Source organism: Microcaecilia unicolor, chromosome 1 (assembly GCF_901765095.1).
Source record: "Microcaecilia unicolor chromosome 1, aMicUni1.1, whole genome shotgun sequence".
Taxonomy (NCBI): Eukaryota; Metazoa; Chordata; class Amphibia; order Gymnophiona; family Siphonopidae; genus Microcaecilia; species Microcaecilia unicolor.
The window spans coordinates 129,610,803-129,636,490 of record NC_044031.1 but is presented as its reverse complement, the minus strand read 5'-3'; the positions used below and the strand labels follow the sequence as shown (position 1 = coordinate 129,636,490).

The 25,688-nt window shown below is 47.1% G+C and overlaps 1 protein-coding gene across 3 annotated transcripts in view; it reads right to left on the bottom strand.

The window, feature by feature from the left end:
• Positions 1–25,688, bottom strand: part of AKAP9 (A-kinase anchoring protein 9) — a 547,514-nt gene that overhangs the window by 396,774 nt on the left and 125,052 nt on the right. For all 3 annotated transcript variants that reach the window (XM_030200158.1, XM_030200166.1, XM_030200175.1), the window contains 4 exons: positions 10,297–10,405; positions 8,093–8,324; positions 2,597–2,684; positions 1,947–2,315 (listed from right to left, as the gene is read on the bottom strand). In XM_030200158.1, coding sequence (XP_030056018.1) covers positions 1,947–2,315; positions 2,597–2,684; positions 8,093–8,324; positions 10,297–10,405 — 798 coding nt within the window. The remainder of the gene's footprint in view (positions 1–1,946; positions 2,316–2,596; positions 2,685–8,092; positions 8,325–10,296; positions 10,406–25,688) is intronic.

The window sequence follows — 25,688 nt, the reverse complement described above, 5'->3', positions numbered from 1 at the left end:
ATGAGAGGAGGGTGTGAGGAGTGACGAGGAAAGAGTTTAAAGCGAGAAGGTGGAGGGACGAGATGGAAAAAAAAAGCAAAAGCAGATGGAGGGTAAGAAAGGGGGAAGGAAAGATGAGAGGGGTGGAAGAATTACTAAGAGAAGGGTGGGGAGGAAATATTTAGAAAGGGCCATAAGTTAAAAGAAGGAAGAGGGTGGTGTGGAGGAGAGAAGCAAGGAGGGAGGGGTGGAGAAAGAGGTGAAGGGTAAGGGGATTATGGAGAGGTGGGGAGGAAGAATGTGTATGTGGAAAGTCGCAGCAACACCAGTCAGCTCTGTATACAAACACCCTGGGTGTGAGTAGGAGACGAAGGGGCAAATGAGTACAGGGGGTTAAGGGGAAACATAAGGAAAAGTTGAAAACAAAAGAAAATGGAGGGGCAAGAGTAAGCTAATTAATGCCCACCTGAGGGATGGGGGAGAAATTCTTCCTCCACGCTAATATGTACTTTCTATCTCTTGCCCTCCTCCCCTCCACCCCAAATGAAGTAGGCAAACTATGCTTATGGATCCAAAGGAAAGATTTCACAATCATTTTCCTTTTTCTGGTATTTAAACCACAACTAGATAAAGTCTTTAATAATGATACTGAACCAAACTGGATGCAAATGGAAAAAAAAATCAGACAAATGTTTCAACCCAAAAAAATAAAAAGGAAAAGCTGTTTGTTTTCTTCTCGCAAAAAAATGAGAAACTATAAGCCAATTCACTCAAATATTTAACTACATATCCAGTTCACTCTGATAAGATAGCCCTTTCAGAAAAAAAAATCATAATGGCAAACAATTATTTGTCTTTAGACAGACGAGAGTGATCTTAAAAGTTCTAAGAAAGTCGGGACCTTTCATGACTTAAGTAGCAGCCAAGTAATAGCTGCTAAAGGAATGAGCAAAGACACTCAGATAAATTTTCTGGGGGCAACGACTCGTATGTGTATTTGATTAGTTTTAAAGTGCAGTGGCATACCAAGGGTGGGGTGGTAGAGGCAGTCCGCCTCGGGTGCAGGCAGCAAGGGGGTGTATGGGGAGGTGCATGGCTGTCAGCTCTGCTTGTCCTCTGCTCCCTCTGACATTACTACTACTACTACTACTTAACATTTCTAGAGCGCTACTAGGGTTATGCAGCACTGTACAATTTAACAAAGAGAGACAGTCCCTGCTCAAAGAGCTTACAATCTAATAGACAAGTGAACGGTCGGTCCGATAGGGGCAGTCAAATTGGGGCAGTCTGGATTCACTGAACGGTAAGGGTTAGGTGCCGAACGCAGCATTGAAGAGGTGGGCTTTAAGCAAAGACTTGAAGACGGGCAGGGAGGGGGCTTGGCGTAAGGGCTCAGGAAGGTTGTTCCAAGCATAGGGTGAGGCGAGGCAGAATGAGCGGAGCCTGGAGTTGGCGGTGGTGGAGAAGGGTACTGAGAGGAGGGATTTATCCTGTGAACGGAGGTTACGGGCGGGAACATTAATTCCTGTTCTGGGGCAGGGGACCAGCAGAACTGACAGCTGCGTGCCTGCTCCGCGCACCTCTTTGGTAGGAGGCAAGGTAGCTAGAGGAAAGGTGATAGGGTGATGCGCTTCAGGGAGGGGGGGAGGGGGTTGGTGACATGCCCTGGGGGGGAGGGGGAGCGCAGCAGTGACCTACCCCGGGTGGCGAACAGGCTAAGAACGCCACTGTTAGTGTCCTGGATTAGGGCATTACAGAAAAAAATGTGAATCGCCCATTACAAAATCTGTGGCCTAATATGAAATAAAGCTACATAGAAACATAAAATATTGCAACACTGTCTAGAAATCTATCTTACTTTAATTCATAATGATGCAGTTACAGAACCAGAATTTACGCAACAGTTACAGGATACATATAATTTAGCAACTGCTGTAGGGACAAAATAATTGAAATATGATACATACCTTAGCTATTTCCTCTTCTACTTTTTCTTGATAACGTTTTTCCAAAAACTGAACATCCATATGTTCTTTTTTTTCTAGGTCACTAGACAGATGCAGAGAAGCTGTTCTGAAGCCTCCATTCAAGTTTTCCTGCTTGTATTTTGTCAGTTGAACTATCTCCTCCTTTAGAGCTGCATTTTCAGGACTCTGAAGTTCTTTAAGGTTGGCCATAAGCTGTTCTAATTCTTCACTGTGCTGTTTTTTTAACGCACTTACTTCTTCTGTATACTTTGTATGTAAAACCTGTTTCAGGGTCTCTAGCTGTTGGATAGGGCTACTGTGACCCTGAAGTGGATGTTCACGTTCTTCAACTAGTTTCATCTCATCAAGCTGAAAATAAAGTTTAAATAAAGGCTTGAAAAAAAATATGCTATATTACAGATTACAGCTTTAAAAAAAAATTAACATTATAGATTACCAACATGATTCACAAGTTCAATATATTTGCCACAAGATGTTAAGAACAAAATATGAACATGATCCTGAATATTTTATTTAATTTACCACAAATACTCTTGTTCGTTTCACTGGACATATGGTTATTGCATTTTTTAAAATTCCACAAAGATCAGTGAACCAAAGCCACGTTCAAAGCAAATTTGATATCTTACCTCTGATACATCTTTATTTGGTGCATAAACACTTTGAGTACTTTTGCTTTCCTCCTGCTCGGAACTGACCACCAATTCTGCTAGACTTCTAAAAGTTAAAACAGATACAAATACTTTAGATATCAAACTAGTGTCCTCCATTTCCCATCCTTTCCATTAGATCCTAATGACAAAGCTAACAAGTTAGTGAAAGCAGAGTAGTTTACCTATAAACAGAGTTTCTCCAAAGACAGCAAGATAAATTGCTACACAACAGCACCAAAAAGAAAGAGTTCTGCAGAGCTTAAAACTATTAGGAAAAAATACTCCGAGCGAACATCAGGGGAGAGGGAGCCAACTATATATGAGACTACCAGAATTTACTTCCCTACTCTCCCATGCCAGGTTCAGCATCTCATCTTTCCCTCAGTAGCCAGTATCTTATGTCCCAGGCTCTCCTCTTGTCTAGCAAGCAGCAGCCACTAGCAGATTCTCCCCCTCTCTTCCCCATGCAACTGCTTTTCCTCTTTCTGAGCTGGCATAGGGTTTTATTGTACAGGCCCACGTTCTGGCATGCTGCTGCATCACACGCTCGGCTTGACAGGAAATATATCACTGGGATACCTGTGATGCATTTCCAGTCAGGCAGAGGAAAGGCTGTAGCTGCGTGCTTGAGTACAGACCAGTAAAGGAAGGCCTGTGCCAGAGAAGAAAAAGCACTGAAAATAGGTATAGAGAAAAGTGGTTGCATCGGGAAGAAAGGGAAAGATCTGCTGGAGGCTGCTGCCTATAGGGCTCAGAGACCATAACAGATGGAAAGCTTGATCTTGGGGGGGGGGGGGGGGGGGGGGGGGTGGATAACAAGGGATGGAGGTAAAAATTATGGTGCAACTTATATGGAGTATCTACAGTAGCTTAGTATTACATCTAATCTATAGGAAAGAAGGGAGGATATATGTAACAGAATTATTCTGCTGCCTACAGAGAACCCCTTGGTTATGTGCAAGCAATTTCACAATCCCCATCAATAAGCAGAATGAAATCAGCCATACAAGTTTGGATCATCATCATCAACTGAAGATTGCAAATAAGGTATACCTTGGAAGATATAATAAATCTCATTTGTGGAAGGCAGACTTGTTATAAACTATTTAAAAATAAACTTCAGTGAGCAAACCAGTACAAAGTGCACTGCAACATGGCAATTGATGTAAGCTACCATCGTCACTCCAGCTTGCCTCCACCAGGGCCCAAAACGTCTCGAGAGCCCTGGCGACCACTCAGAGCTCCAACAGAATGATGGGCCACTGCACCTCCACCTCAGTCCTGTAGCCCTGTGCACTGCACACCTCCTTGAGATCCGGAGTAGTCAAGAACTCCCCAGTTGCATCGCAGCCAGGACGGACCGCAATGTCTCCATGTAGAAATGCTGAACCTTGAGATACCGGTTCATATGCTTGAGGTCCAATATCAGTCGGTAGGAACCTCCCTCCTTTGGGATCGAGAAGTAAATAAAATTGCATCCCAGGCCCCGCCCTGGATTCGGTTCCTGTACCATTATGCCGAGATCCCGTAAGGCACAAAGGGTGGAAAGAAATGCCATTCGCTGACACCGTTCTGCATGCTGACTCCAAGAAAAAGTTTCTTATGGGCGAGGAGAACTCTAATTAGTAACCTTCTTTAATAATATTGAGAACCCACTTGTACGATGTAATCTGGCCCACTGCTCATAGCACAGTCAGCCGGCTCCTTATGTGTACAGCCAAGCACTGGACCAGCACCCCATCCTTGGGAAGCTCTTGCTGTGCATGCAAAGTAGGCTGTGGGCCCCACTGCCTGCTTGTTGTTCCAAAAGGATGCCCACAGCTGGTGCCAGGGTCTCTGAAAAGGCAAAGACAAAGATGATGATGCAGGAACACAGCCAGGTCAATATTTTATGGATTCCTTAAACTGAGGATGTGTCAAGCCTGCTCTAAACACCTAAGGCAAGCGCTGTGTCTTGGAGTCCCCCAAATCTTTAACCAACTTTGAGATCCTTGTCATACAGCAGCCTACACTGAAAGGGAGCCTGGTAAGGCGTTGCTTAGAGGCTGCGCCCACCGACCAATGGTGAAGCCATAACAGCCGATGGGCTGTAACAGCTAATGCCATCTACTTCAAAAAAAGAGCACATGAGGTCATATAACTAACCTGCCAAACATGCCAAAACGGACTCCATAGAGGGAAAATCCGCTGAGGGCTAATCCTCATCCCTCAACACCACCTCTGCCACCTGCTGAACCCAGGAAAGGCATGCTCTCGCCACGCAGGAGCTGCAGATGGACACCTGGAAGGAAAGAGACAAGACTTCAAAGGCCTGCTTCAAAGAGGCCTCCAACTTCCTGTCCTGCATGTCCTTCAAGGTGATACCCCCCTCCACTGGTAGAGTGGTCTTTTTGGTGGCCGCCGCCATCAATGAATCCACCTTAGGGCGCTTAAGCTTATCCAAGTAATCCTGAGTCACCGGGTACATATAAACACATTGCCTTTACCACCGGAGGCAGCATCCAGGGTGGCCCACTGAGCCGAGATGAGTTCTTCAATTGACTCATGTACAAGGAAGGACTGGGAAGCTCTCTTAGTACTATCCATCTATGCATTAGCTGCCTCAGGAGCCGGGGACTCATCCACCAAAATATTAAGGGCTTTCAGTGCGTTGACAATTAAGGAGGGCAACTCCTCCTTATGGAAGATGTGCATGGTCTTGTGGTCATCCGGCTCAATGGCCTCCAACACGCTGGACAGTGCTGGCTCAGACAATGGTGGAGACCAGGGGGAGGGGTCCAATGACCCCACCTCAGAAATAGTGCCTGTATGACTCCTTTTTTCAGGAGGATCAAGACACAGAGGCCCTGCAGCAAAAAACTTGGCTGCCTCTGTGCCCTCTTCATAAGATAAGCCTGATGGTGCAGCAGCACAGGGAGAAAAGGGTTCCTCCACCCCCGAAGACCAGCTGATGATGAAGGACTGGGTCCCACAGTTTCAGAAACCTCCCCGGATGTCTGCTGTGAAGCCAATCCTGTCGGCGAAGTATTCAACACGGCTACAGGTGTGTGCAACTCCACCATGTCAGCTTGAGAGGCCAGAGTGCATGGGAAACCGACAGGCTGTCCATTGGGACCATGGCCTCCACGAAGGCCGAACTCACACAGAGACCGAACGCTTCCCGCCACTGCCCATGGCAGGAGCAGCACTTGACAGTTTCGGCAGCCATTCCCCTGGGGACCGAATACAGCTACACCACGAAGGCAGGAAATACTGAAAGAAACTCACCCCTGCCATGCTTTACTCTGCAGTCACTAAAAAACTGTCTGATGCATTCTCCTGCAGCCAGCAGTACAGCTTACTGCCCCACAGCCTCCGTTTGTTTGTTTTTCTTGTCCCACAATAGAACTGCTATCTAAATAAATGCAATACCAATGCTTTTTTTTTTATTTTTTTTAACTGAGGCAGAAATCAGAGGCTAGTTGGCCAGACAGGGGAAGTGAAACCCGGGTGGGGGAGAGACCTGGGGTTACCAGGTATGCCCCCTAAAGCTGCCACTACACAGCCAGAACACCCCCCACGCTCAACTGACTAGGAGACCTTTAGAGTAGGTGCACCCCAAAACAGAGAAATCCAGGAGTTAGAGGAATTCTGTCAATACATCTGCTGAAGATAAAGATATACATACTGACTTTCTGGGGAGCTACCTGTCCCCTATCATTGTATTCAAGTCAGTGATCTCTATCTTCACCTGCTGGTAGATGGACACAACCCACTAGTTTCAGGATTCATCTAATGCTGATAAGGAATGAAAGTTAGGTACATTTAGGCACCCACACTTATTTATGCCAGTTCTAAGGCTGGCATTAAGTGCAAGTGCCTAAATATTAGGTGTACCAATACCAGGTTATGCTAGAATTCTACAACTGAACCTAGGTGCCTAGATTCTTTTATAGTTTAGGCTTCAACTGCATGGAGATATCCAGTTAAAGACTTACCCCCAAAAATGTCCAAGCCATAGCTGCATCAATAGCCTGAGTTTGGCCTCCAAGGCCATTTCAAGAGCTATGCACAGATCTCAGGGCATAAATCTACATCATATTACTGTTTGAAGAGGGACAACCAACACAACAAGAATCCAATCCCCATTCTTCTAAAAGCCAATTTAGTTTATACCCAGACTGCCTTCCCCATAAAAAAACTGAAAAGGTTTTTTGCCACTGAAGAAAGACAGGATATCTACCTTTTGGCAACATCACCCATGTTATTTTTTTTCTCTCCCCATTTTCTGTTGAAAGGCAACTTGTAGCTAGGAGGTCCCATCTGTGAGAACTTTGTATCCTGCTTCTTCTCAAAGAAACTAAATTATTTACTTGTAGCACATTTTTCTGTGGACAGCAGCATACAAGACTTTCTTTTTGGCACCAAGCTTATGGAATAACCTTCCACCCAGGGAGAACGTTCATTTAAATCTCTTATTTTTTTAAATACAAAGGTTTTGACTGACTGCAGCTTGGTCTGGAGTTATAAGGGTAAGGTGATTTCATGTGAAGGTCAGTTCCTCTATCTATATTTTAGGTATGCATGAATGTTTTTGCTTCTGTATTGACATATCTTTTCTATTTATGATTAGTATAGAAAACCTAATAATAAACACAAACATACCCACCCCCACCTCCCCTTCAAGCTGTCACCTAAATTAACTTTTCAAAGATTGAGGTCCTGTGCAACAACAAAAGGCAGAAACTGGCATAATTGTATAGCTGGTCTCTCAAAGGCTTCCAAATCTTTCGTACCTGGAGAGACTTTTTTCCCATGTGAGGACTTGTATCCTGCTATACATGCAGAATATCTGTTACAGGTATGTAATTTGGATTTACCACTGGGGTTTTTTTTCCCAGTAAAAGACTGCTAGGAAACCACAATTTTGGGCCCCACATAGTGATCTGAACAAAAGAAGGGTGTGATTCTGTCCCTCTAAGAGCCCTGTATGCATATGATTTGATTTTTTGTGAACAGATGTGCTGGGTGGTTACAACAGTACCATCACAGGTGTTTTCATTTCTCTTAGTGTACAAATAAAATAAAACCTGTTCAAGTTGTTTTGCTACCATTTAAATAGTTTTATATACACATTTCTTTGAGATTTTAATGGTTATTTAGCATGATGCAACAAAGTTAATAAAATCTACAAAAATACTTCAAGTCAAACAAATCAGCAACTCTAGAGAAGAAAATCTAATTTACAGAGAAATTTAAGCATCGCAAACCAAATATTTAATGCTTCTAGAAACTAAAGGAAAGTTCAACCTTCAAATGATTATTTGATGACAGGGAAAAACTACCCTAGCGCAAAAACAGAATTTTGAACAATATATAAATAGATGGGAGTGGAATGGATTTCTATGAGGCATCACATCGGTTGATAACATGTTGGTAAGATGAGTACCAGGAAGTGCTTAATGCTGTTATGATGATGACCAGAACAAGTACCTGAACTGCAGAGCTGGCTCATTAATATCTTGAAATCTTTCCTGCAGATGGATAATCTCTGTAGTATACCTCTCTTCAGTTTCCTTTAACTGCTGCTGGAAATAGGACCTAAGATATTCAATGTCTTGAGCATGCTGCTCTTCAAGCTGTCCTCTCTGCTCACTGAATTCCATTTTGAGTTTCTCAATCTCTTCCAGACAAGATGACCTAATTTTCGATTGTTCTTTCAGTTCTATATAAGCAATGTCAAGAACAAATCCAGACAACAGGGTTAGCTTGAAATAAAGGCAAAGTGGCTTACAACAGTATGAAATCTGAAGACAATTGTCAAACACACATAAGCTATTATTTTGTGTTTTAGAAAATTAAATATAAAAGCATTTATATTTTTGCACTTTGTCCATCTATCTATGATACTGACTTTAAACAGGAGAGTAGGTGGGCAATCTGAAACATGAACTGCTCCAATGGCAACAGCAGGAAAGCTATCAAAACTGTCCAAGTTCCCTCAGCAAAGAAAAGGAGCCAGCATTCACAGGGCCTCAGGAACCTTTGAGGAAGGAAAAAAGTAGCTATCTCCCCTACATCCCATCTCTACAGACAAATGCCATCTACACACTTCAAATCCATTTCTCCCTTTCTTTGACCACCCATTCCCTCACCAAACATATCTTTTCCTCATCCTTACCACCCCCCCTTCCACACCATCCCCAACCCCACACACACACTTCAGCCACATCCCCATCTATGCAAGCCCACCCACTCTCCATCTGTACAACAATCACACTAGGATGTGCAGAGGCAAAAACAATAAACACCCTAGTTTTTTTTTTGTAACCCAAATTTTCCGTGACTTATGGGTGAGGTTTTTTGACTCATTTAATACGTTTTAATACAAATTTAACATGCACTAATTGACTTGGCACACAAAGGTTAGTGCACTAAATTTAACGTACGCTAATGAACAAAATGCACACTAGCAAATGCAAATCCCTACAAAACACCCACCCTCCAACCACTCCCTACACCCCCCTACCCTCATAGACTCACAGTCCGACCCCTCTACCTATCTGTGTCACTCATTCTCATCTACATCCCCATTTATGTACACTTACCACACACCCTGCATTGCAACATCATTCATTCACATAAATACACACATATTCTACTATGTTATATTCCTCCCTTTTTCTTTGTAAAAAGGCAAAAACCACTGTAATTACTGTTAATAAGATATCATCAGTTTTGAAAACTAGTAAATGCTAAACAATTAAAATATAAACCACACCTGATCATAAATGTTGTTTGATGAGACAAAGCAATTATTTAGTGTAGCTACATTACACACTGGTTAGAAATGGTAGTTTTGTAAAAACCTTAATAAAATTTGAAACCTGTTTCACACAAGTTACACTACCTAAATGTATATATAATCATGCATATATCAAACACTCAAATAGAAATTATTTACAATATTATATTGCCTCTGCAAGCCACAATTCCTCCTCATGGGAATTGTTTTTTTGTTATTATGTGTGGCTATAATGTTAACCCTCAAATACACAAAACTCAATGTCAATTTGCAACTATGTTTAAGGAGTTATATACCACACCTTGTAAACTCTTTTATTATCTGTTTCTTACATCTGAAAAACTGTAAATTTTCTATTTGGTCTTATTTTCAGATTTATTACTTTCTTTTAAATTTTACAATGTATTTTTTTCAGTTTCTTAGGTTAATCAAATGTAGAGGTAAAAGAAGCTCCCACAAAAACTTGCATATTTTTCTGCAAGGCCAGCAGAGTTGAGGGATGCCAAGAAGAGAGACACTAAAAGAAACATGATTTAGAGGTAATAGGCAGAAGAAAAGCACTGGCAGAAGTAATTTAAAGCATTTTCACATGTGATAAGAAAGTAAAAGATGATTGGTATTATTCTCCGATTTGTATCTGTGAGAGAACCACAAGTTCTCAGAAAGAAAGGGGTCCTTGAAAATGTTACAGGGAGGCCCAAACAAGCAAAATTAATGTGGTGTTACCATACTGCCTAATAAGTAGGCCGTGTATCTTTGTTAAAAAGTTTTAGATCGTTAAAAAGTTTTATATACATGTATATATATGCCTATGCACGTAGATATGAATGTATGCAGAAAATATGATGTATACAAATACACAGTGTAATTCTAGTAAATATCTTGGCTATACCAATGTCCTGAGAACTGGCAGGTGAATCTTCTATCTGCATTCCAAGGCTGGTAATTTCTTCTTCTCTCCTGTGCTCTAGGTCTACACATGCTGTTTGTAGGTTCTCACTCTACAAAGAAAAGCTAAAAATTAACACAGTTTGCAAAGTTAAAATATTAACGAATTCATGAAATCCAGTTGTTTTCCCAAAAGTAATACAAAGATTTTAAAGTTTGCACTCCTTCCACATCAAAAAGCTGGGGGGGGGGTTGTCTTTGCAGATTCAATGTGTGCAGATGGTATTACAGTATTCTTGAAGCCAGGCAAGGACCCATTGGTTTGTGTCTCTTATCGGCCAATATCTCTTGAATATGAATGTGAAGTTATTGGCTAAAATATTAGACAATCAATTTGCTAAAGTTTGTGACTGACCCATCTAGTCCAGTGTAGAGGTGTCCCTGGTGTGTCACTTTTTTATGCAACTGAGGCCTATGTACTTGAGCAGGCCTGAATCTAAACCACCTTTTGTAAACAAGGCTGTCAGGGATGCCTGAATGCTTCCTGTCTTTCTATACTGCGTTCTGACCAAGGATATTGGCATTCCTAAAGAGTATCTGCATTTCATCTCAGGGGCCAAAGATGGTCACAAGACAGATTTATACAGACAGCCCCTGTGAAATAATGTTGGTAGGCTCCTTTGGAGGCGCCATTTTCGGAGAGTCTTACACTGGACATCGTCATCTACAAGGCTTGGAGTCTATCTACAAGACAGCATGTTCCGACTGGGCCAAAATAGTCACCTGAGGACAGTGGACCGAAGTCCAGACAGATTTTGGGAAGACAAAGAAACGAAGAATTTTCTTGGAACTGAACCAGAGTGGTTGCTCCACTGATAACTCTGGAAAGACACTGTCTTGTAGTGCCTAAGGACTGAGCCTTCCTGAACAACTTTGTTACGGGGAAGTAAGCTAATAATTATGACTCCTAACCTGGTGGTAAGGACTAACTGCCTGGGCTGGCTGTGAGATAATGGTCACCTCTATACTGCTCACTGTATAAACAGTTGTAGCTGGAGAGAAGGAATCCAATCTGCCAGGGATCAGTTAACAAGCAAATGTCTTATGAATTCAGGATTCATTTCTACAGTTTGGGGATTAGATAGTTATCATTTCTAATTGCCATAGGCTGATTTAGAGCATGAGCATGGTTTATTAGCCGTTTATTTGGCTCAAGTATAATTCAGCACCGACAGAGATACATACAGATATATAGAAAGATAGATGTTCTTTGTTTGTTTAATGAACATTGCCATTGCTTCATTGAATATTATCAGCTGGAATGATGAATCCTGTTTGCTTCTGTACCACCCCTAAACAGAGTCCAGGTGATTGCTATAGTAGGTGAATGCTGTCTCTTGACAATTGTTTACTAAGTACGGTGATAGCTGCTTAGCAATTTCCTACTATGCCAGGCGGGCTTCACACTGGGGTGTCAGATAAAATACAATATCAAGCGGACCTTACAGGTGATGTGTCATGCCCTGCAGGGGGAGGAAAAGTTATGTTATTAGGTGTAGAGGCAAAACAAGCTTTTGATAGGGTTAGTTGGGATTATTTGTAGGGGGTGCTTAGGAGGGTAGGGTTAGGGGACAACTTTAGCACATGGATGAAGTCTTTGCATGCAGCGCCTACGGTAAGGATTAAGGTTAACAGAGGCTACTCGCTGGTGTTTCCTATAGCTAGATGCATGAGACAGGGATGCCCTTTGTCTCTCTTGCTCTTTGCTTTGTCTGTAGAGCCTTGAGCAGTGAGGGTGCAGAATAATGGAATCAGAGGGGAGGAATGTGGGAGTTCACCCGTAAAACTGCCTTGTTTGTGGATGATATTTTATTACATATTTCAGATCCTCATTTAACCTTGTCTATAGTGATTAGAGAATGAAGGGATTTTGAAGATATTTCTGGTTTTAAGGTGAACATGGACAAAACTGAGTCGTTTGGGGGTCAGATATAGAGGAAGATTTAGTGCAGCAGTTTCCTTCTAAATGGGCTAAGGGGGCCATTATGTATTTGGGTGTGCAGGTGAGTGCCAATTTCAGATGGTTATATGATCGCAATTATGGAAAGTTGACAAATTATTTGCATGGATTTGGGAAGGTGGCAAGCGCAGTATAATTCTTGGTGAGGCAAGACTGCGGTTTTAAAAATGAATATTCTTCCCCGACTGTTTCTCTTCCAGACCCTTCCCATACAGGCTCCAAGTCCTACCTTGAAGGGTCTGGAGAGGGAAGTTTGTTTTACTTGGGGAGACAAGAAACAAAAGGATCTTCAGGAAAATATTATGGTAAAAAAGAGAATTTGGAGGAGAGGCAGTACCGAATCTCTCCTGGTATTATATAGCAGCACAACTGAAGCATTTATTGGATTGGGAATGAGAGGAGGATATGTGGGCTATACAATTAGAGCAAATTATTGGTAGTATATGTCCCTTGAAATAGCTAATGTGTAGATCTGATATGGGAAAATTGAGCAGCAAATTTAAGCAATCCATTTACTAGACATTTAATAGAAGTGAGGGCTCTATTTTCTCTTAAGGAACGATTAGGTATGACCCTGATTTCATGAAGGATGGGAATGTGACACTGGGCACTAAGAGGGCTGACCCGATTTGACCAGTTTTTAGATGATGGGAAATTGATTCCTTTCCCTAAGTTGCAAGACATATATGGTTTAGCTGCAGTGGATCGTTTGTGGGTCTTACAGGTTCAGCATTATTTGTGGGCAGGGCCGGTCTTAGCAAGTGCGGGGCCCTATGCAGACCAATTTGGTGGGGCCCAATCCTAGCCCTGCCCCACTGTAGCCCCGCCCCATTGATATGATTATTCCATTTTTAGAACATTTTATAATGAAATTTCAAATAACGACAAAGCGAATGCTACATACCTGTAGAAGGTATTCTCCGAGGACAGCAGGCTGATTGTTCTCACTGATGGGTGACGTCCACGGCAGCCCCTCCAATCGGAAACTTCACTAGCAAAGTCCTTTGCTAGCCCTCGCGCGCCCGCGCGCACCGCGCATGCGCGGCCGTCTTCCCGCCCGAAACCGGCTCGAGCCGGCCAGTCCAGTATGTAGCAAGACAATACACTTCAAGGGAAGACACAACTCCAAAGGGGAGGCGGGCGGGTTTGTGAGAACAATCAGCCTGCTGTCCTCGGAGAATACCTTCTACAGGTATGTAGCATTCGCTTTCTCCGAGGACAAGCAGGCTGCTTGTTCTCACTGATGGGGTATCCCTAGCCCCCAGGCTCACTCAAACAACAACCATGGTCAATTGGGCCTCGCAACGGCGAGGACATAACTGAGATTGACCTAAAAAATTTACCAACTAACTGAGAGTGTAGCCTGGAACAGAACAAACAGGGCCCTCGGGGGGTGGAGTTGGATCCTAAAGCCCAAACAGGTTCTGAAGAACTGACTGCCCGAACCGACTGTCGCGTCGGGTATCCTGCTGCAGGCAGTAATGAGATGTGAATGTGTGGACAGATGACCACGTCGCAGCTTTGCAAATTTCCTCCATGGTGGCTGACTTCAAGTGGGCTACCGACGCTGCCATGGCTCTAACATTATGAGCCGTGACATGACCCTCAAGAGCCAGCCCAGCCTGGGCGTAAGTGAAGGAAATGCAATCTGCTAGCCAATTGGATATGGTGCGTTTCCCTACAGCCACTCCCCTCTTGTTGGGATCAAAAGAAACAAACAATTGGGCGGACTGTCTGTGGGGCTGTGTCCGCTCCAGATAGAAGGCCAATGCTCTCTTGCAGTCCAATGTGTGCAGCTGACGTTCAGCAGGGCAGGAATGAGGACGGGGAAAGAATGTTGGCAAGACAATTGACTGGTTCAGATGGAACTCCGACACAACCTTTGGCAGAAACTTAGGGTGAGTGCGGAGGACTACTCTGTTGTGATGAAATTTGGTGTAAGGGGCCTGGGCTACCAGGGCCTGAAGCTCACTGACTCTACGAGCCGAGGTAACTGCCACCAAGAAAATGACCTTCCAGGTCAAGTACTTCGGATGGCAGGAATTCAGTGGCTCGAAAGGAGGTTTCATCAGCTGGGTGAGAACGACATTGAGATCCCATGACACTGTAGGAGGCTTGACAGGGGGCTTTGACAAAAGCAAACCTCTCATGAAGCGAACAACTAAAGGCTGTCCTGAGATCGGCTTACCTTCCACTTGGTAATGGTATGCACTGATTGCACTAAGGTGAACCCTTACGGAGTTGGTCTTCAGACCAGACTCAGACAAGTGGAGAAGGTATTCAAGCAGGGTCTGTGTAGGACAAGAGCGAGGATCTAGGGCCTTGCTGTCACACCAGACGGCAAACCTCCTCCAATGAAAGAAGTAACTTCTCTTAGTGGAGTCTTTCCTGGAAGCAAGCAAGATGCGGGAGACACCCTCTGGCAGACCCAAAGAGGCAAAGTCTACGCCCTCAACATCCAGGCCGTGAGAGCCAGGGACTGGAGGTTGGGATGCAGCAGAGCCCCTTCGTCCTGCGTGATGAGGGTCGGAAAACACTCCAATCTCCACGGTTCTTCGGAGGATAACTCCAGAAGAAGAGGGAACCAGATCTGACGCGGCCAAAAGGGAGCAATCAGAATCATGGTGCCTCGGTCTTGCTTGAGTTTCAACAAAGTCTTCCCCACCAGAGGAATGGGAGGATAAGCATACAGCAGACCTTCCCCCCAATCCAGGAGGAAGGCATCCGACGCCAGTCTGCCGTGGGCCTGAAGCCTGGAACAGAACTGAGGGACCTTGTGGTTCACTTGAGATGCGAAGAGATCCACCAGGGGGGTGCCCCACGCCTGGAAGATCTGTCGCACCACACGGGAATTGAGCGACCACTCGTGAGGTTGCATAATCCTGCTCAACCTGTCGGCCAGACTGTTGTTTACGCCTGCCAGATATGTGGCTTGGAGCACCATGCCTTGACGGCGAGCCCAGAGCCACATGCTGACGGCTTCCTGACACAGGGGGCGAGATCCGGTGCCCCCCTGCTTGTTGACATAGTACATGGCAACCTGATTGTCTGTCTGAATTTGGATAATTTGGTGGGACAGCCGATCTCTGAAAGCCTTCAGAGCGTTCCAGATCGCTCGCAACTCCAGAAGATTGATCTGTAGATCGCTTTCTTGGAGGGACCACCTTCCTTGGGTGTGAAGCCCATCGACATGAGCTCCCCATCCCAGGAGAGACGCATCCGTGGTCAGCACTTTTTGAGGCTGAGGAATTTGGAAGGGACGTCCCAGAGTCAAATTGGAGCAAATCGTCCACCAATACAGGGATTCGAGAAAACTCGTGGACAGGTGGATCACGTCCTCTAGACCCCCGGCGGCCTGATACCACTGGGAGGCTAGGGTCCATTGAGCAGATCTCATGTGAAGGCGGGCCATGGGAGTCACATGAACTGTGGAAGCCATGTGGCCCAGCAATCTCAACATCTGCCGAGCTGTGATCTGCTGGGACGCTCGCACCCGCGAGACGAGGGACAACAAGTTGTTGGCCCTCGCCTCTGGGAGATAGGCGCGAGCCGTCCGAGAATCCAGCAGGGCTCCGATGAATTCGAGTTTCTGCACTGGGAGAAGATGGGACTTTGGGTAATTTATCACAAACCCCAGTAGCCCCAGGAGGCGAATAGTCATCTGCATGGACTGCAGGGCTCCTGCCTCGGATGTGTTCTTCACCAGCCAATCGTCGAGATATGGGAACACGTGCACCCCCAGCCTGCGAAGCGCCGCTGCTACCACAGCTAGGCACTTTGTGAACACCCTGGGCGCAGAGGCGAGCCCAAAGGGTAGCACACAGTACTGGAAGTGGCGTGCGCCCAGCTGAAATCGCAGATACTGTCTGTGAGCTGGCAGTATCGGGATGTGTGTGTAGGCATCCTTCAAGTCCAGAGAGCATAGCCAATCGTTTTGCTGAATCATGGGGAGAAGGGTGCCCAGGGAAAGCATCCTGAACTTTTCTTTTACGAGATATTTGTTCAGGGCCCTTAGGTCTAGGATGGGACGCATCCCCCCTGTTTTCTTTTCCACAAGGAAGTACCTGGAATAGAACCCCAGCCCTTCTTGCCCGGATGGCACGGGCTCGACCGCATTGGCGCTGAGAAGGGCGGAGAGTTCCTCTGCAAGTACCTGCTTGTGCTGGAAGCTGTAGGACTGAGCTCCCGGTGGACAATTTGGAGGTTGAGAGGCCAAATTGAGGGTGTATCCTTGCCGGACTATTTGGAGAACCCACTGATCGGAGGTTATAAGAGGCCACCTTTGGTGAAAAGCTTTCAACCTCCCTCCGACAGGCAGGTCGCCCGGCACTGACACTTGGATGTCGGCTATGCTCTGCTGGAGCCAGTCAAAAGCTCGCCCCTTGCTTTTGCTGGGGAGCCGCGGGGCCTTGCTGATTCGCACGCTGCTGACGAGAGCGAGCGCGCTGGGGCTTAGCCTGGGCCGCAGGCTGTCGGGAAGGAGGATTGTACCTACGCTTGCCAGAAGTATAGGGAACAGTCTTCCTTCCCCCGAAAAATCGTCTACCTGTAGAGGTAGAAGCTGAAGGCTGCCGGCGGGCGAACTTGTCGAATGCGGTGTCCCGCTGGTGGAGAGACTCTACCACCTGCTCGACTTTTTCGCCAAAAATGTTATCCGCACGGCAAGGCAAGTCCGTAATCCGCTGCTGGATTCTATTCTCCAGGTCGGCGGCACGCAGCCATGAGAGCCTGCGCATCACCACACCTTGAGCAGCGGCCCTGGACGCAACATCAAAAGTGTCATAAACTCCTCTGGCCAGGAATTTTCTGCACGCCTTCAGCTGCCTGACCACCTCCTGAAAAGGCTTGGCTTGCTCAGGGGGAAGAGCATCAACCAAGCCCGCCAACTGCCGCACATTATTCCGCATGTGTATGCTCGTGTAGAGCTGGTAAGACTGGATCTTGGACACGAGCATAGAGGAATGGTAGGCCTTCCTCCCAAAGGAGTCTAAGGTTCTAGCGTCCTTGCCCGGGGGCGCCGAAGCATGTTCCCTAGAACTCTTAGCCTTCTTTAGGGCCAAATCCACAACTCCAGAGTCATGAGGCAACTGAGTGCGCATCAGCTCTGGGTCCCCATGGATCCGGTACTGGGACTCGATCTTCTTGGGAATGTGGGGATTAGTTAATGGCTTGGTCCAGTTCGCAAGCAATGTCTTCTTCAGGACATGGTGCAAGGGAACAGTGGACGCTTCCTTAGGTGGAGAAGGATAGTCCAGGAGCTCAAACATTTCAGCCCTGGGCTCGTCCTCCACAACCACCGGGAAGGGGATGGCCGTAGACATCTCCCGGACAAAGGAGGCAAAAGACAGACTCTCGGGAGGAGAAAGCTGTCTCTCAGGAGAGGGAGTGGGATCAGACGGAAGACCCTCAGACTCCTCGTCAGAGAAATATCTGGGATCTTCCTCTTCCTCCCACGAGGCCTCACCCTCGGTGTCAGACACAAGTTCACGGACCTGTGTCTGCAACCTCGCCCTGCTCGACTCCGTGGAACCCCGTCCACGATGGGGGCGTCGAGAGGTAGACTCCCTCGCCCGCATCGGCGAAGCTCCCTCCGCCGACGTAGTCGGGGAGCCTTCCTGGGAGGTGGCCGCGGTCGGTACCGCACGCGGTACCGACGTCGGGGACCTCAACCTGGGCGATGGGCCAGCCGGCGCCACGCTCGACGGTACCGGTGGCGCAAGCACCGCCGGTACCGGAGGGGGTAGGGCGCAACAGCTCTCCCAGAATCTCTGGGAGAACGGCCCGGAGGCTCTCGTTTAGAGCGGCTGCAGAGAAAGGCTGAGAGGTCGATGCAGGCGTCGACGTCAGTACCTGTTCCGGGCGTGGAGGCTGTTCCGGGCTGTCCAGAGCGGAGCGCATCGACACCTCCTGAACAGAGGGTGAGCGGTCCTCTCGGTGCCGATGCCTGCTGGGTGCCGAATCCCTCGGCGACCCAGAGCTCTCGGTGCCGACACGGGGAGGAGACCGGTGTCGATGCTTCTTCGATTTCTTCCGAAGCATGTCACCGGAGCTCCCCGGCACCGACGAGGAGGACGTCGAATCCATCCGTCGCTTCCTCGGGGCCGAGACTGAAGAAGGTCGATCTCGGGGGGGCTGTACCGCAGGAGCCCTCAGGGTAGGCGGAGACCCACCCGAGGGCTCACCGCCACCAGCAGGGGAATGGACAGCCCTCACCTGCACTCCACCCGATGCACCACCGTCCGACGACATCAGCAGACGAGGTCCTGGTACCACCGACGTCGATGCAGCTATCCGATGTCTCGGCGCCGATGCAGAGGCCCGATGCCTCGATGCACTCGATGCAGGGGCGGCCGAGGAAGATGGTCTGGACGCTGACGACGTCGATGCACTCGAAGATCCCGGTGCCGATGCCGACGAAGAGCCCGAGAACAACACGTTCCACTGGGCTAGTCTCGCTACCTGAGTCCGCCTTTGAAGCAGGGAACACAGACTGCAGTTCTGAGGGCGGTGCTCGGCCCCCAGACACTGAAGACACGACGAGTGTCGATCAGTGAGCGAGATAACCCGGGCGCACTGGGTGCACTTCTTGAAGCCGCTGGAAGGCTTCGATGTCATGGGCGGAAAAATCACGCCGGCGAAATCAAAAGCCGAAATGGCGAAATTTGAAGCACCAAATTTAGAGGGAGAAAAAATCTCGACCGAGGCCGAAAAGAGGCCTACCCCGACGACGAAAGAAAACTTACCGGGGCAAAAAAGCTGGAAGTACGGGGAGGATTTACACGAAACCCGGCGGGGGGTTTCCGGAGCACTTCCCGACTAGGACAAAGCTTTCCCGAAGGAAAAAAACACGTTCAAAACGAATTGGACGCGCGAGGTCGACTTTCCGGGGCTCGACACGGCGAAAACACGACCGTACCGAGTGCGGACAAAAGAAGACTGGCCGGCTCGAGCCGGTTTCGGGCGGGAAGACGGCCGCGCATGCGCGGTGCGCGCGGGCGCGCGAGGGCTAGCAAAGGACTTTGCTAGTGAAGTTTCCGATTGGAGGGGCTGCCGTGGACGTCACCCATCAGTGAGAACAAGCAGCCTGCTTGTCCTCGGAGAAATGAAGCTAAACTTGTACAAAAAAACTGATTGAAATAATAAGCACAATGCTATCATGAAACCTCCCCTCCCCAGAAATTATTCAGTTCAAGTCCACTACAATTAGTAGTTCCAATTCTCATAACAAAGAAGAATAAAGGAAAAATATTAAAAAAAGATTCAGTACTTTCAAATTCCCCTATTACTCTGTAACCCATATATGCAATAAAATAAAAATGAAATGAAAAGATATACAATAAAATTAAGTGATCTGTAAAATACAATGTACAATATAAAAACATATAGACCACCAAGGTATTAAAATTGTTTTAAAATATATACCACAACTCTCTGACTCAAGAAGACTCCGACTCTGTCTGTCATCCATAATTGTCTGACAACACACAGAAAAAAAATAAGTAAAAATAAAATAAACACAATTAATACCTTATACACCAATATACCAGCTATACGGAAAATGCAGACCGTCAACAATATGAAGCTAGCAAGGGATCATAATACCACAATTCTCATGTAGAGCCACAAATCACTCTTTTAGAGGTAGTGTGTCATGATTTAGGCTCTACACCCTTTCTGATGTTTGGTGCCACCTTAGTAAGGCCAACACACTATCTCTTCACTGCAAAACACTGTACACAAACTTGTGCAAAAACACACTCATAATCTTAACAAACCATAAACAGCACTAATTCCAAGGACAGGACGAGCTACAACCTTATGCGTGGCGTGGAAAGGCAACTGTAATTACACCGGGCTCTAAAACACCAGTGCACAACCTAGTGAAAAAAAAAACAAACAAAAAGGGCTGCAAACTATACGCTAGCAGAATACTGTACCTTCCTTGATCACACCTGAAAAACACATGAAGGCAAAATACTGAACTGGAAAGTTACCTCAAGAAGTCAGACTCAGCATGCAGCAATACTACAAAAATTGAAACTTACTTGAAAAATATCACAGATGCACATTTCCAAAAACTATTCAAATTACAGCCCACCAGATAGAACAAATGTGGGGACTAAACTTCCATCCAATATCTTATTAGTGTCCCAAACATATATATTCGCTGAAGGGTTTACAAATTTTTATAGTCATCCACGATTTACTCCAAATTATTTTCGGGGTTCATCAGATCTAACTGCCTCTCACATCCATCTGAACAGTTATGTTCTTTGCGTCACAAGCGCAATGGTGTGGTGCAAATCCTCATTGAATCCCTTTCTTATCATTCATATCACACTGTTTAATTTCCAAGTCATATAATTTATGTAATCCAGCAAAACTGTTTTTAATAATAAAATATGCCCAACATATCTCAGTGCATAAACTTATCTTTAAATAACGGCAGCTTGTAAACGCTAGGGAACCCCCACCATTTCCAAAAACTGACATATTCCAATTAATAAATCCTGAATAAAATAGTTGTTTTCTACCTTTGTTGTCTGGTAACTTCGTTTTTCTGATCATGCTGGCTCAGTATCCGATTGTGCTGCTATCTGTCCTCTTAACTCTGTTTCCAGGGCTTCCTTTCCATTTATTTCTTTACTTTCCGCCTTTCTTCTTCATTTCTTGCCCTACATCCGTAAGTAAAAGCTGGGTCCTCTGCAGACTTGACTGTCCAGTGGATCCAGCTTCTGCCTATTTTCTATATCCATGTGCACTTTTTCTCCTCTCTTCCTTTTCCCTCACCTCATCGCCTTCCTCACTCTTCCCTCGCCTCCATCCATGTCCAGCATTTCTTCTCTCTTCTCCATGCACCCATGTCCAGCAACCCTCCTGTCCCCCCTGCCATCCATCTATGTCCAGCAACCCCCCGTCCTCTCTGCCATCCACCTATGTCCAGAAACCCCCCTCCCCTGCCATCCACCCATGTCCAGTGACCCCCCTGTCCTCCCTGCCCACCCCTGCCATCCACCTATGTCCAGAAATCCCCTCCCCTGCCCTCCCACCCATGTCCAGTGACCCCCCTGTCCTCCCTGCCCACCCCTGCATCCACCTATGTCCAGAAACCCTCCTCCCCTCCATCCACCCATGTCCAGCAACCCTGCTGTCCCCCCTGCCATCCATCTATGTCCAGCAACCCCCCCCGTCCCCTCTGCCATCCACCTATGTCCAGAAACCCCCTCCCCTGCCATCCACCCATGTCCAGCGACCCTCCTGTCCCCCCTGCCCTCCCCTGCCAACTGCCATCCACCTATGTCCAAACCCCCTCCCCTGCCATCCACCCATGTCCAGTGACCCTCCTGTCCTCCCTGCCCGCCCCTGCCATCCACCTATGTCCAGAACCCCCCCCCTGCCATCCACCCATGTCCAGCGACCCTCCTGTCCCCCCTGCCCTCCCCTGCCAACTGCCATCCACCTATGTCCAAACCCCCTCCCCTGCCATCCACCCATGTCCAGTGACCCTCCTGTCCTCCCTGCCCGCCCCTGCCATCCACCTATGTCCAGAAACCCCCCCCTCCCCTCCATCCACCCATGTCCAGCGACCCTCCTGTCCCCCCTGCCAGCCACCTATATCCAGAAACCCCCCTCCCCTGCCATCCACCCATGTCCAGCGACCCTCCTGCCCTCCCCTGCCAACTGCCATCCACCTATGTCCAACCCCCCCTCCCCTGTCATCCACCCATGTCCAGTGACCCTCCTGTCCTCCCTGCCCGCCCCTGCCATCCACCTATGTCCAGAAACCCCCCTCCCCTCCATCCAACCATGTCCAGCGACCCTCCTGTCCTCCCTGCCCTCCCCTGCCAACTGCCATCCACCTATGTCCAAACCCCCCCCTCCCCTGCCATCTACCCATGTCCAGTAACACCCCCCCGTCCCCCATGCCCTCCACCCATGTCCAGCACGCGACTCTCCTCGTTTCCCTGCTCCCCCTCCAGGCACCTGAGCCCCCCTCCCGTCTGAGCCCCCCCCTCCTCCCCGACCCGCCAAACGACCCTCTTCTGCCACCCGACCCGGCCGGCACCTCACCTGACCCCACATTTAAAAAAAAAATCTTCAAGCGGCGATGCCGGCGTCTGACTAGAAGAAGAAAAACCGCTTCGCGGTTCGTCCATTGGCCGGCCTTCCCTCATGTCCCACCCTCTGATGTAACTTCCGCAAGGGTGGGACATGAGGGAAGGCCGCCAATGGACGAACCGCGAAGCGGTTTTTCTTCTTCTAGTCAGACGCAGGCATCGCCGCTTGAAGATTTTTAAAAAAAATGTTGGGTCAGGTGAGGTGCTGGCCGGGTCGGGTGGCAGAAGAGGGTCGTTTGGCGGGTCGGGGAGGGGGGGGCTCAGACGGGAGGGGGGCTCAGGTGCCTGGAGGGAGCAGGGGAACGCGGAGAGTCGCGTTGTTTGACATGGGTGGAGGGCGGGCGAGCAGCGGCAGTCCGGCGGTGAGGCAGAGCTGAGGCGCACCGCGCGGGGCCCCCTTAGGTGCGGGGCCCTATGCGGCCGCCTCTGCCTAAGACCGGCCCTGTTTGTGGGCATGGGGTATGGTTGGGGAGGGGGAAGCGGAGAATGAGGGCAGAACATAGGAGGGTATTTGGAATTTTACATGTAGGCCCAAGGACGCAATTAGAGTGTTCTACAATTTTTTGAGAGGGTGGGAGTTTGTAAAGTATGGGCATATGAGAAAGTGGGGCAAGGATTTAGGGGCTGAAATAAGTCTCAGTGAGTGAGAGTATTTAGAGAAGGTCAGAAGATTTCCCCCTGTGTTCTCGTTAGAGAAAACTTTTATAAGGTGATCACTCAATGGTATATGACGCCAGCAGAGTACCCAGGGATCTCTGGCCTTTGCTGGAGACTCTGTGGGGAATCTGGCTCATACTGCCATATTTGGTCATCCTGCCCCAAAATTCAAGATTTCTGGTCCCAAATTATAGAGGCTGTGAAAACCCTGGGAGGTATAAAAGTGAACCTGCATCCGAAGGTTTGTCTCTTAGGATGGATAGAGGGGATGAGGGAGAAATGGAAGAAACGAATCTTACACAAGTGCATTGCTACAGAAAGATGCAAAATTGCATCACATTAGAAATGTGAGACAGTGCCTCCTAGATCAGTGTGGAGAAATGAGACTGGGGACTGAACAATGGAGTTTCTGACAGATAAACGGCACTCCAGATTTACTGGCGATGGAGAACAGTAGTGTAGACTTCAATAGATTCTATAAGTCTAAGATCTGAACTCTGTGTACTGAGGGGAGGAGAGTTGGAGAATGGGGGGGGGGGGGGGGGGGATTGTTGAGCGCAGTGGGGTGTTTGAAGGATCAATTGGGGTAGTTTGTTCTATTTGGTTTGTATATTGTCAGTGGTGGGTATACTGGGTTTGGGACCATTTGCTTTATACTATGCGTTTTGAATCATAATAAAAAATGTATTGAAAAAAAAAAAAAAGAGAGAGAGAGATGGGGGATTATATAGTATTCTACCATGTAGTCTTGGTGGTTTCATAAAAGACTGTTAGATAGAACAGGTGCTGGTTAGTGCAGTAGGTTGAGATCCTGGGGAACTGGGTTTGATTCTCACTGCAGCTCTTTGTGATCCTGGGCAAGTCACTTAACCCTCCACTGCCACAGGTACAAATAACCTTAGAATGTGAACCCACCAGGGACAGAAAGTACTTGCAAAAATAATATATATGTAACCGCTTTGACTGTATCTAAAGGCGGTATATCAAGTGTGGAGTAAACAAACAAAGAGGACTTCCAGAGAGGGACAGAACTTCACTAGTAAGTATTTGCAAGGAAATTGCCTTAAACTTGGGGAAAGGTAGACTTAGATAGGCAACTTCAGTGTCTTATTTTAAGCTACTTTGCTTATTTAGCAGAGTCAACTCGGGGAATAGTTTTTCATTTAAAGTCTCTGTTACAATTCCATAGGCTACCATTTGAAGGGACTATTTTAGAGTTTACTACAGTGTCAGTACAGAATACAACAGTCACAGGAAACCTCAATTTAGAGTTTAACTCCTTCCTGCCCAACCCTGGCCTAAATTCCAATTTATAGGCCCTTGAATCAATTAGGAGGCTAGAAAGTTAATTAGGGCATATCTGTCAGCCAGTGATTAACTCTTAGAAATATAGTCTACTTAGGTCCATAGAGGTGAAGCTACTACTATTACTACAAACAACTAAAATATTATCATAGCCTAACATAACTAGCAATCTTAGGGGACTTCACTTTACGTTCTCCTACGTCTGTAGCAACTTAATTAAGAAATCCCTAATAATAAGTAAACTCCTAAACTCGGAGAACAGGTCCAATCTCTGCAGGCTAGAGTGAGTAGCTAAGGCAGACAGGGAGCTTTAAAAGCAGGCCTATATGGACATAGTAGAGAAGTTCCACATCCAATCTGGTAATCTCAGTGCAGCCACAGAGGAGAAAGGTCACCTGAAAGGACAGCATCACCATGGAGAGGCAGGAAGTGATCTTGTAGCCAAGACCTGTCCACCAAGGGATGCAATATCCTATTGCACTGAAGATGCATCTCCAGAGGCTTCTGTCCAGGAGGGAAGGACGGGTTAGGCCCTCAGCTTTAGCTGGAGATTCAATTAGGCATGTAGATAGCTGGGTGGCTGGTGGATGTGATGATCGATTGGTCACTTGCCTGTCTGGTGCAAAGGTGGCAGACCTCACATGTCACCTAGATAAAATTTAAGTGCTGGGGAGCAGCCAGCTGCCTTGGTACATGTGGGTACCAATGACATGGGAAATTGTGGGAGGGAGATTTTGGAAGCCAAATTTAGGTTCTTAGGTAGAAAGCTGAAATCCAGAACCTCCAGGGTAGCTTTTTCAGAAGTGCTGCCCGTTACATATCAGAACCCAAGAGGCAGGCACAGCTCTGGAGTCTCAATGCGTGGATGAGACAATTATGAGGGAGAAGGGTTTTAAATTGATTAGGAACTGGGCAACATTCTAGGGAAGGGAGAACCTATTCCGGAAAGATGGGCTCCACCTTATCCAGACTGGAAAAAGGATGTTGGCATCAACATTTATAAAAGAAATATAACGGGCCGCTGACTGAGACAGACGTGCTTTAGAGCTCCTGCGGTGTTTCATACTTACGAATAGTTCCTTGAAAATGCCAAAGAGGAGAGGTAGAGCTGCTGCTACTGCTTCTCAGCAGCAAAGACCTCCGATTGCTTCAGGTTTGATTGAATCATATTTATTTTTGTTACATTTGTACCCCACGTTTTCCCACTCATGGCAGGCTCAATGCGGCTTTCATGGGGCAATGGAGGGTTAAGCTGCCTGTGCCTGAAGTGGGAATCGAACTCAGTTCCCCAGGACC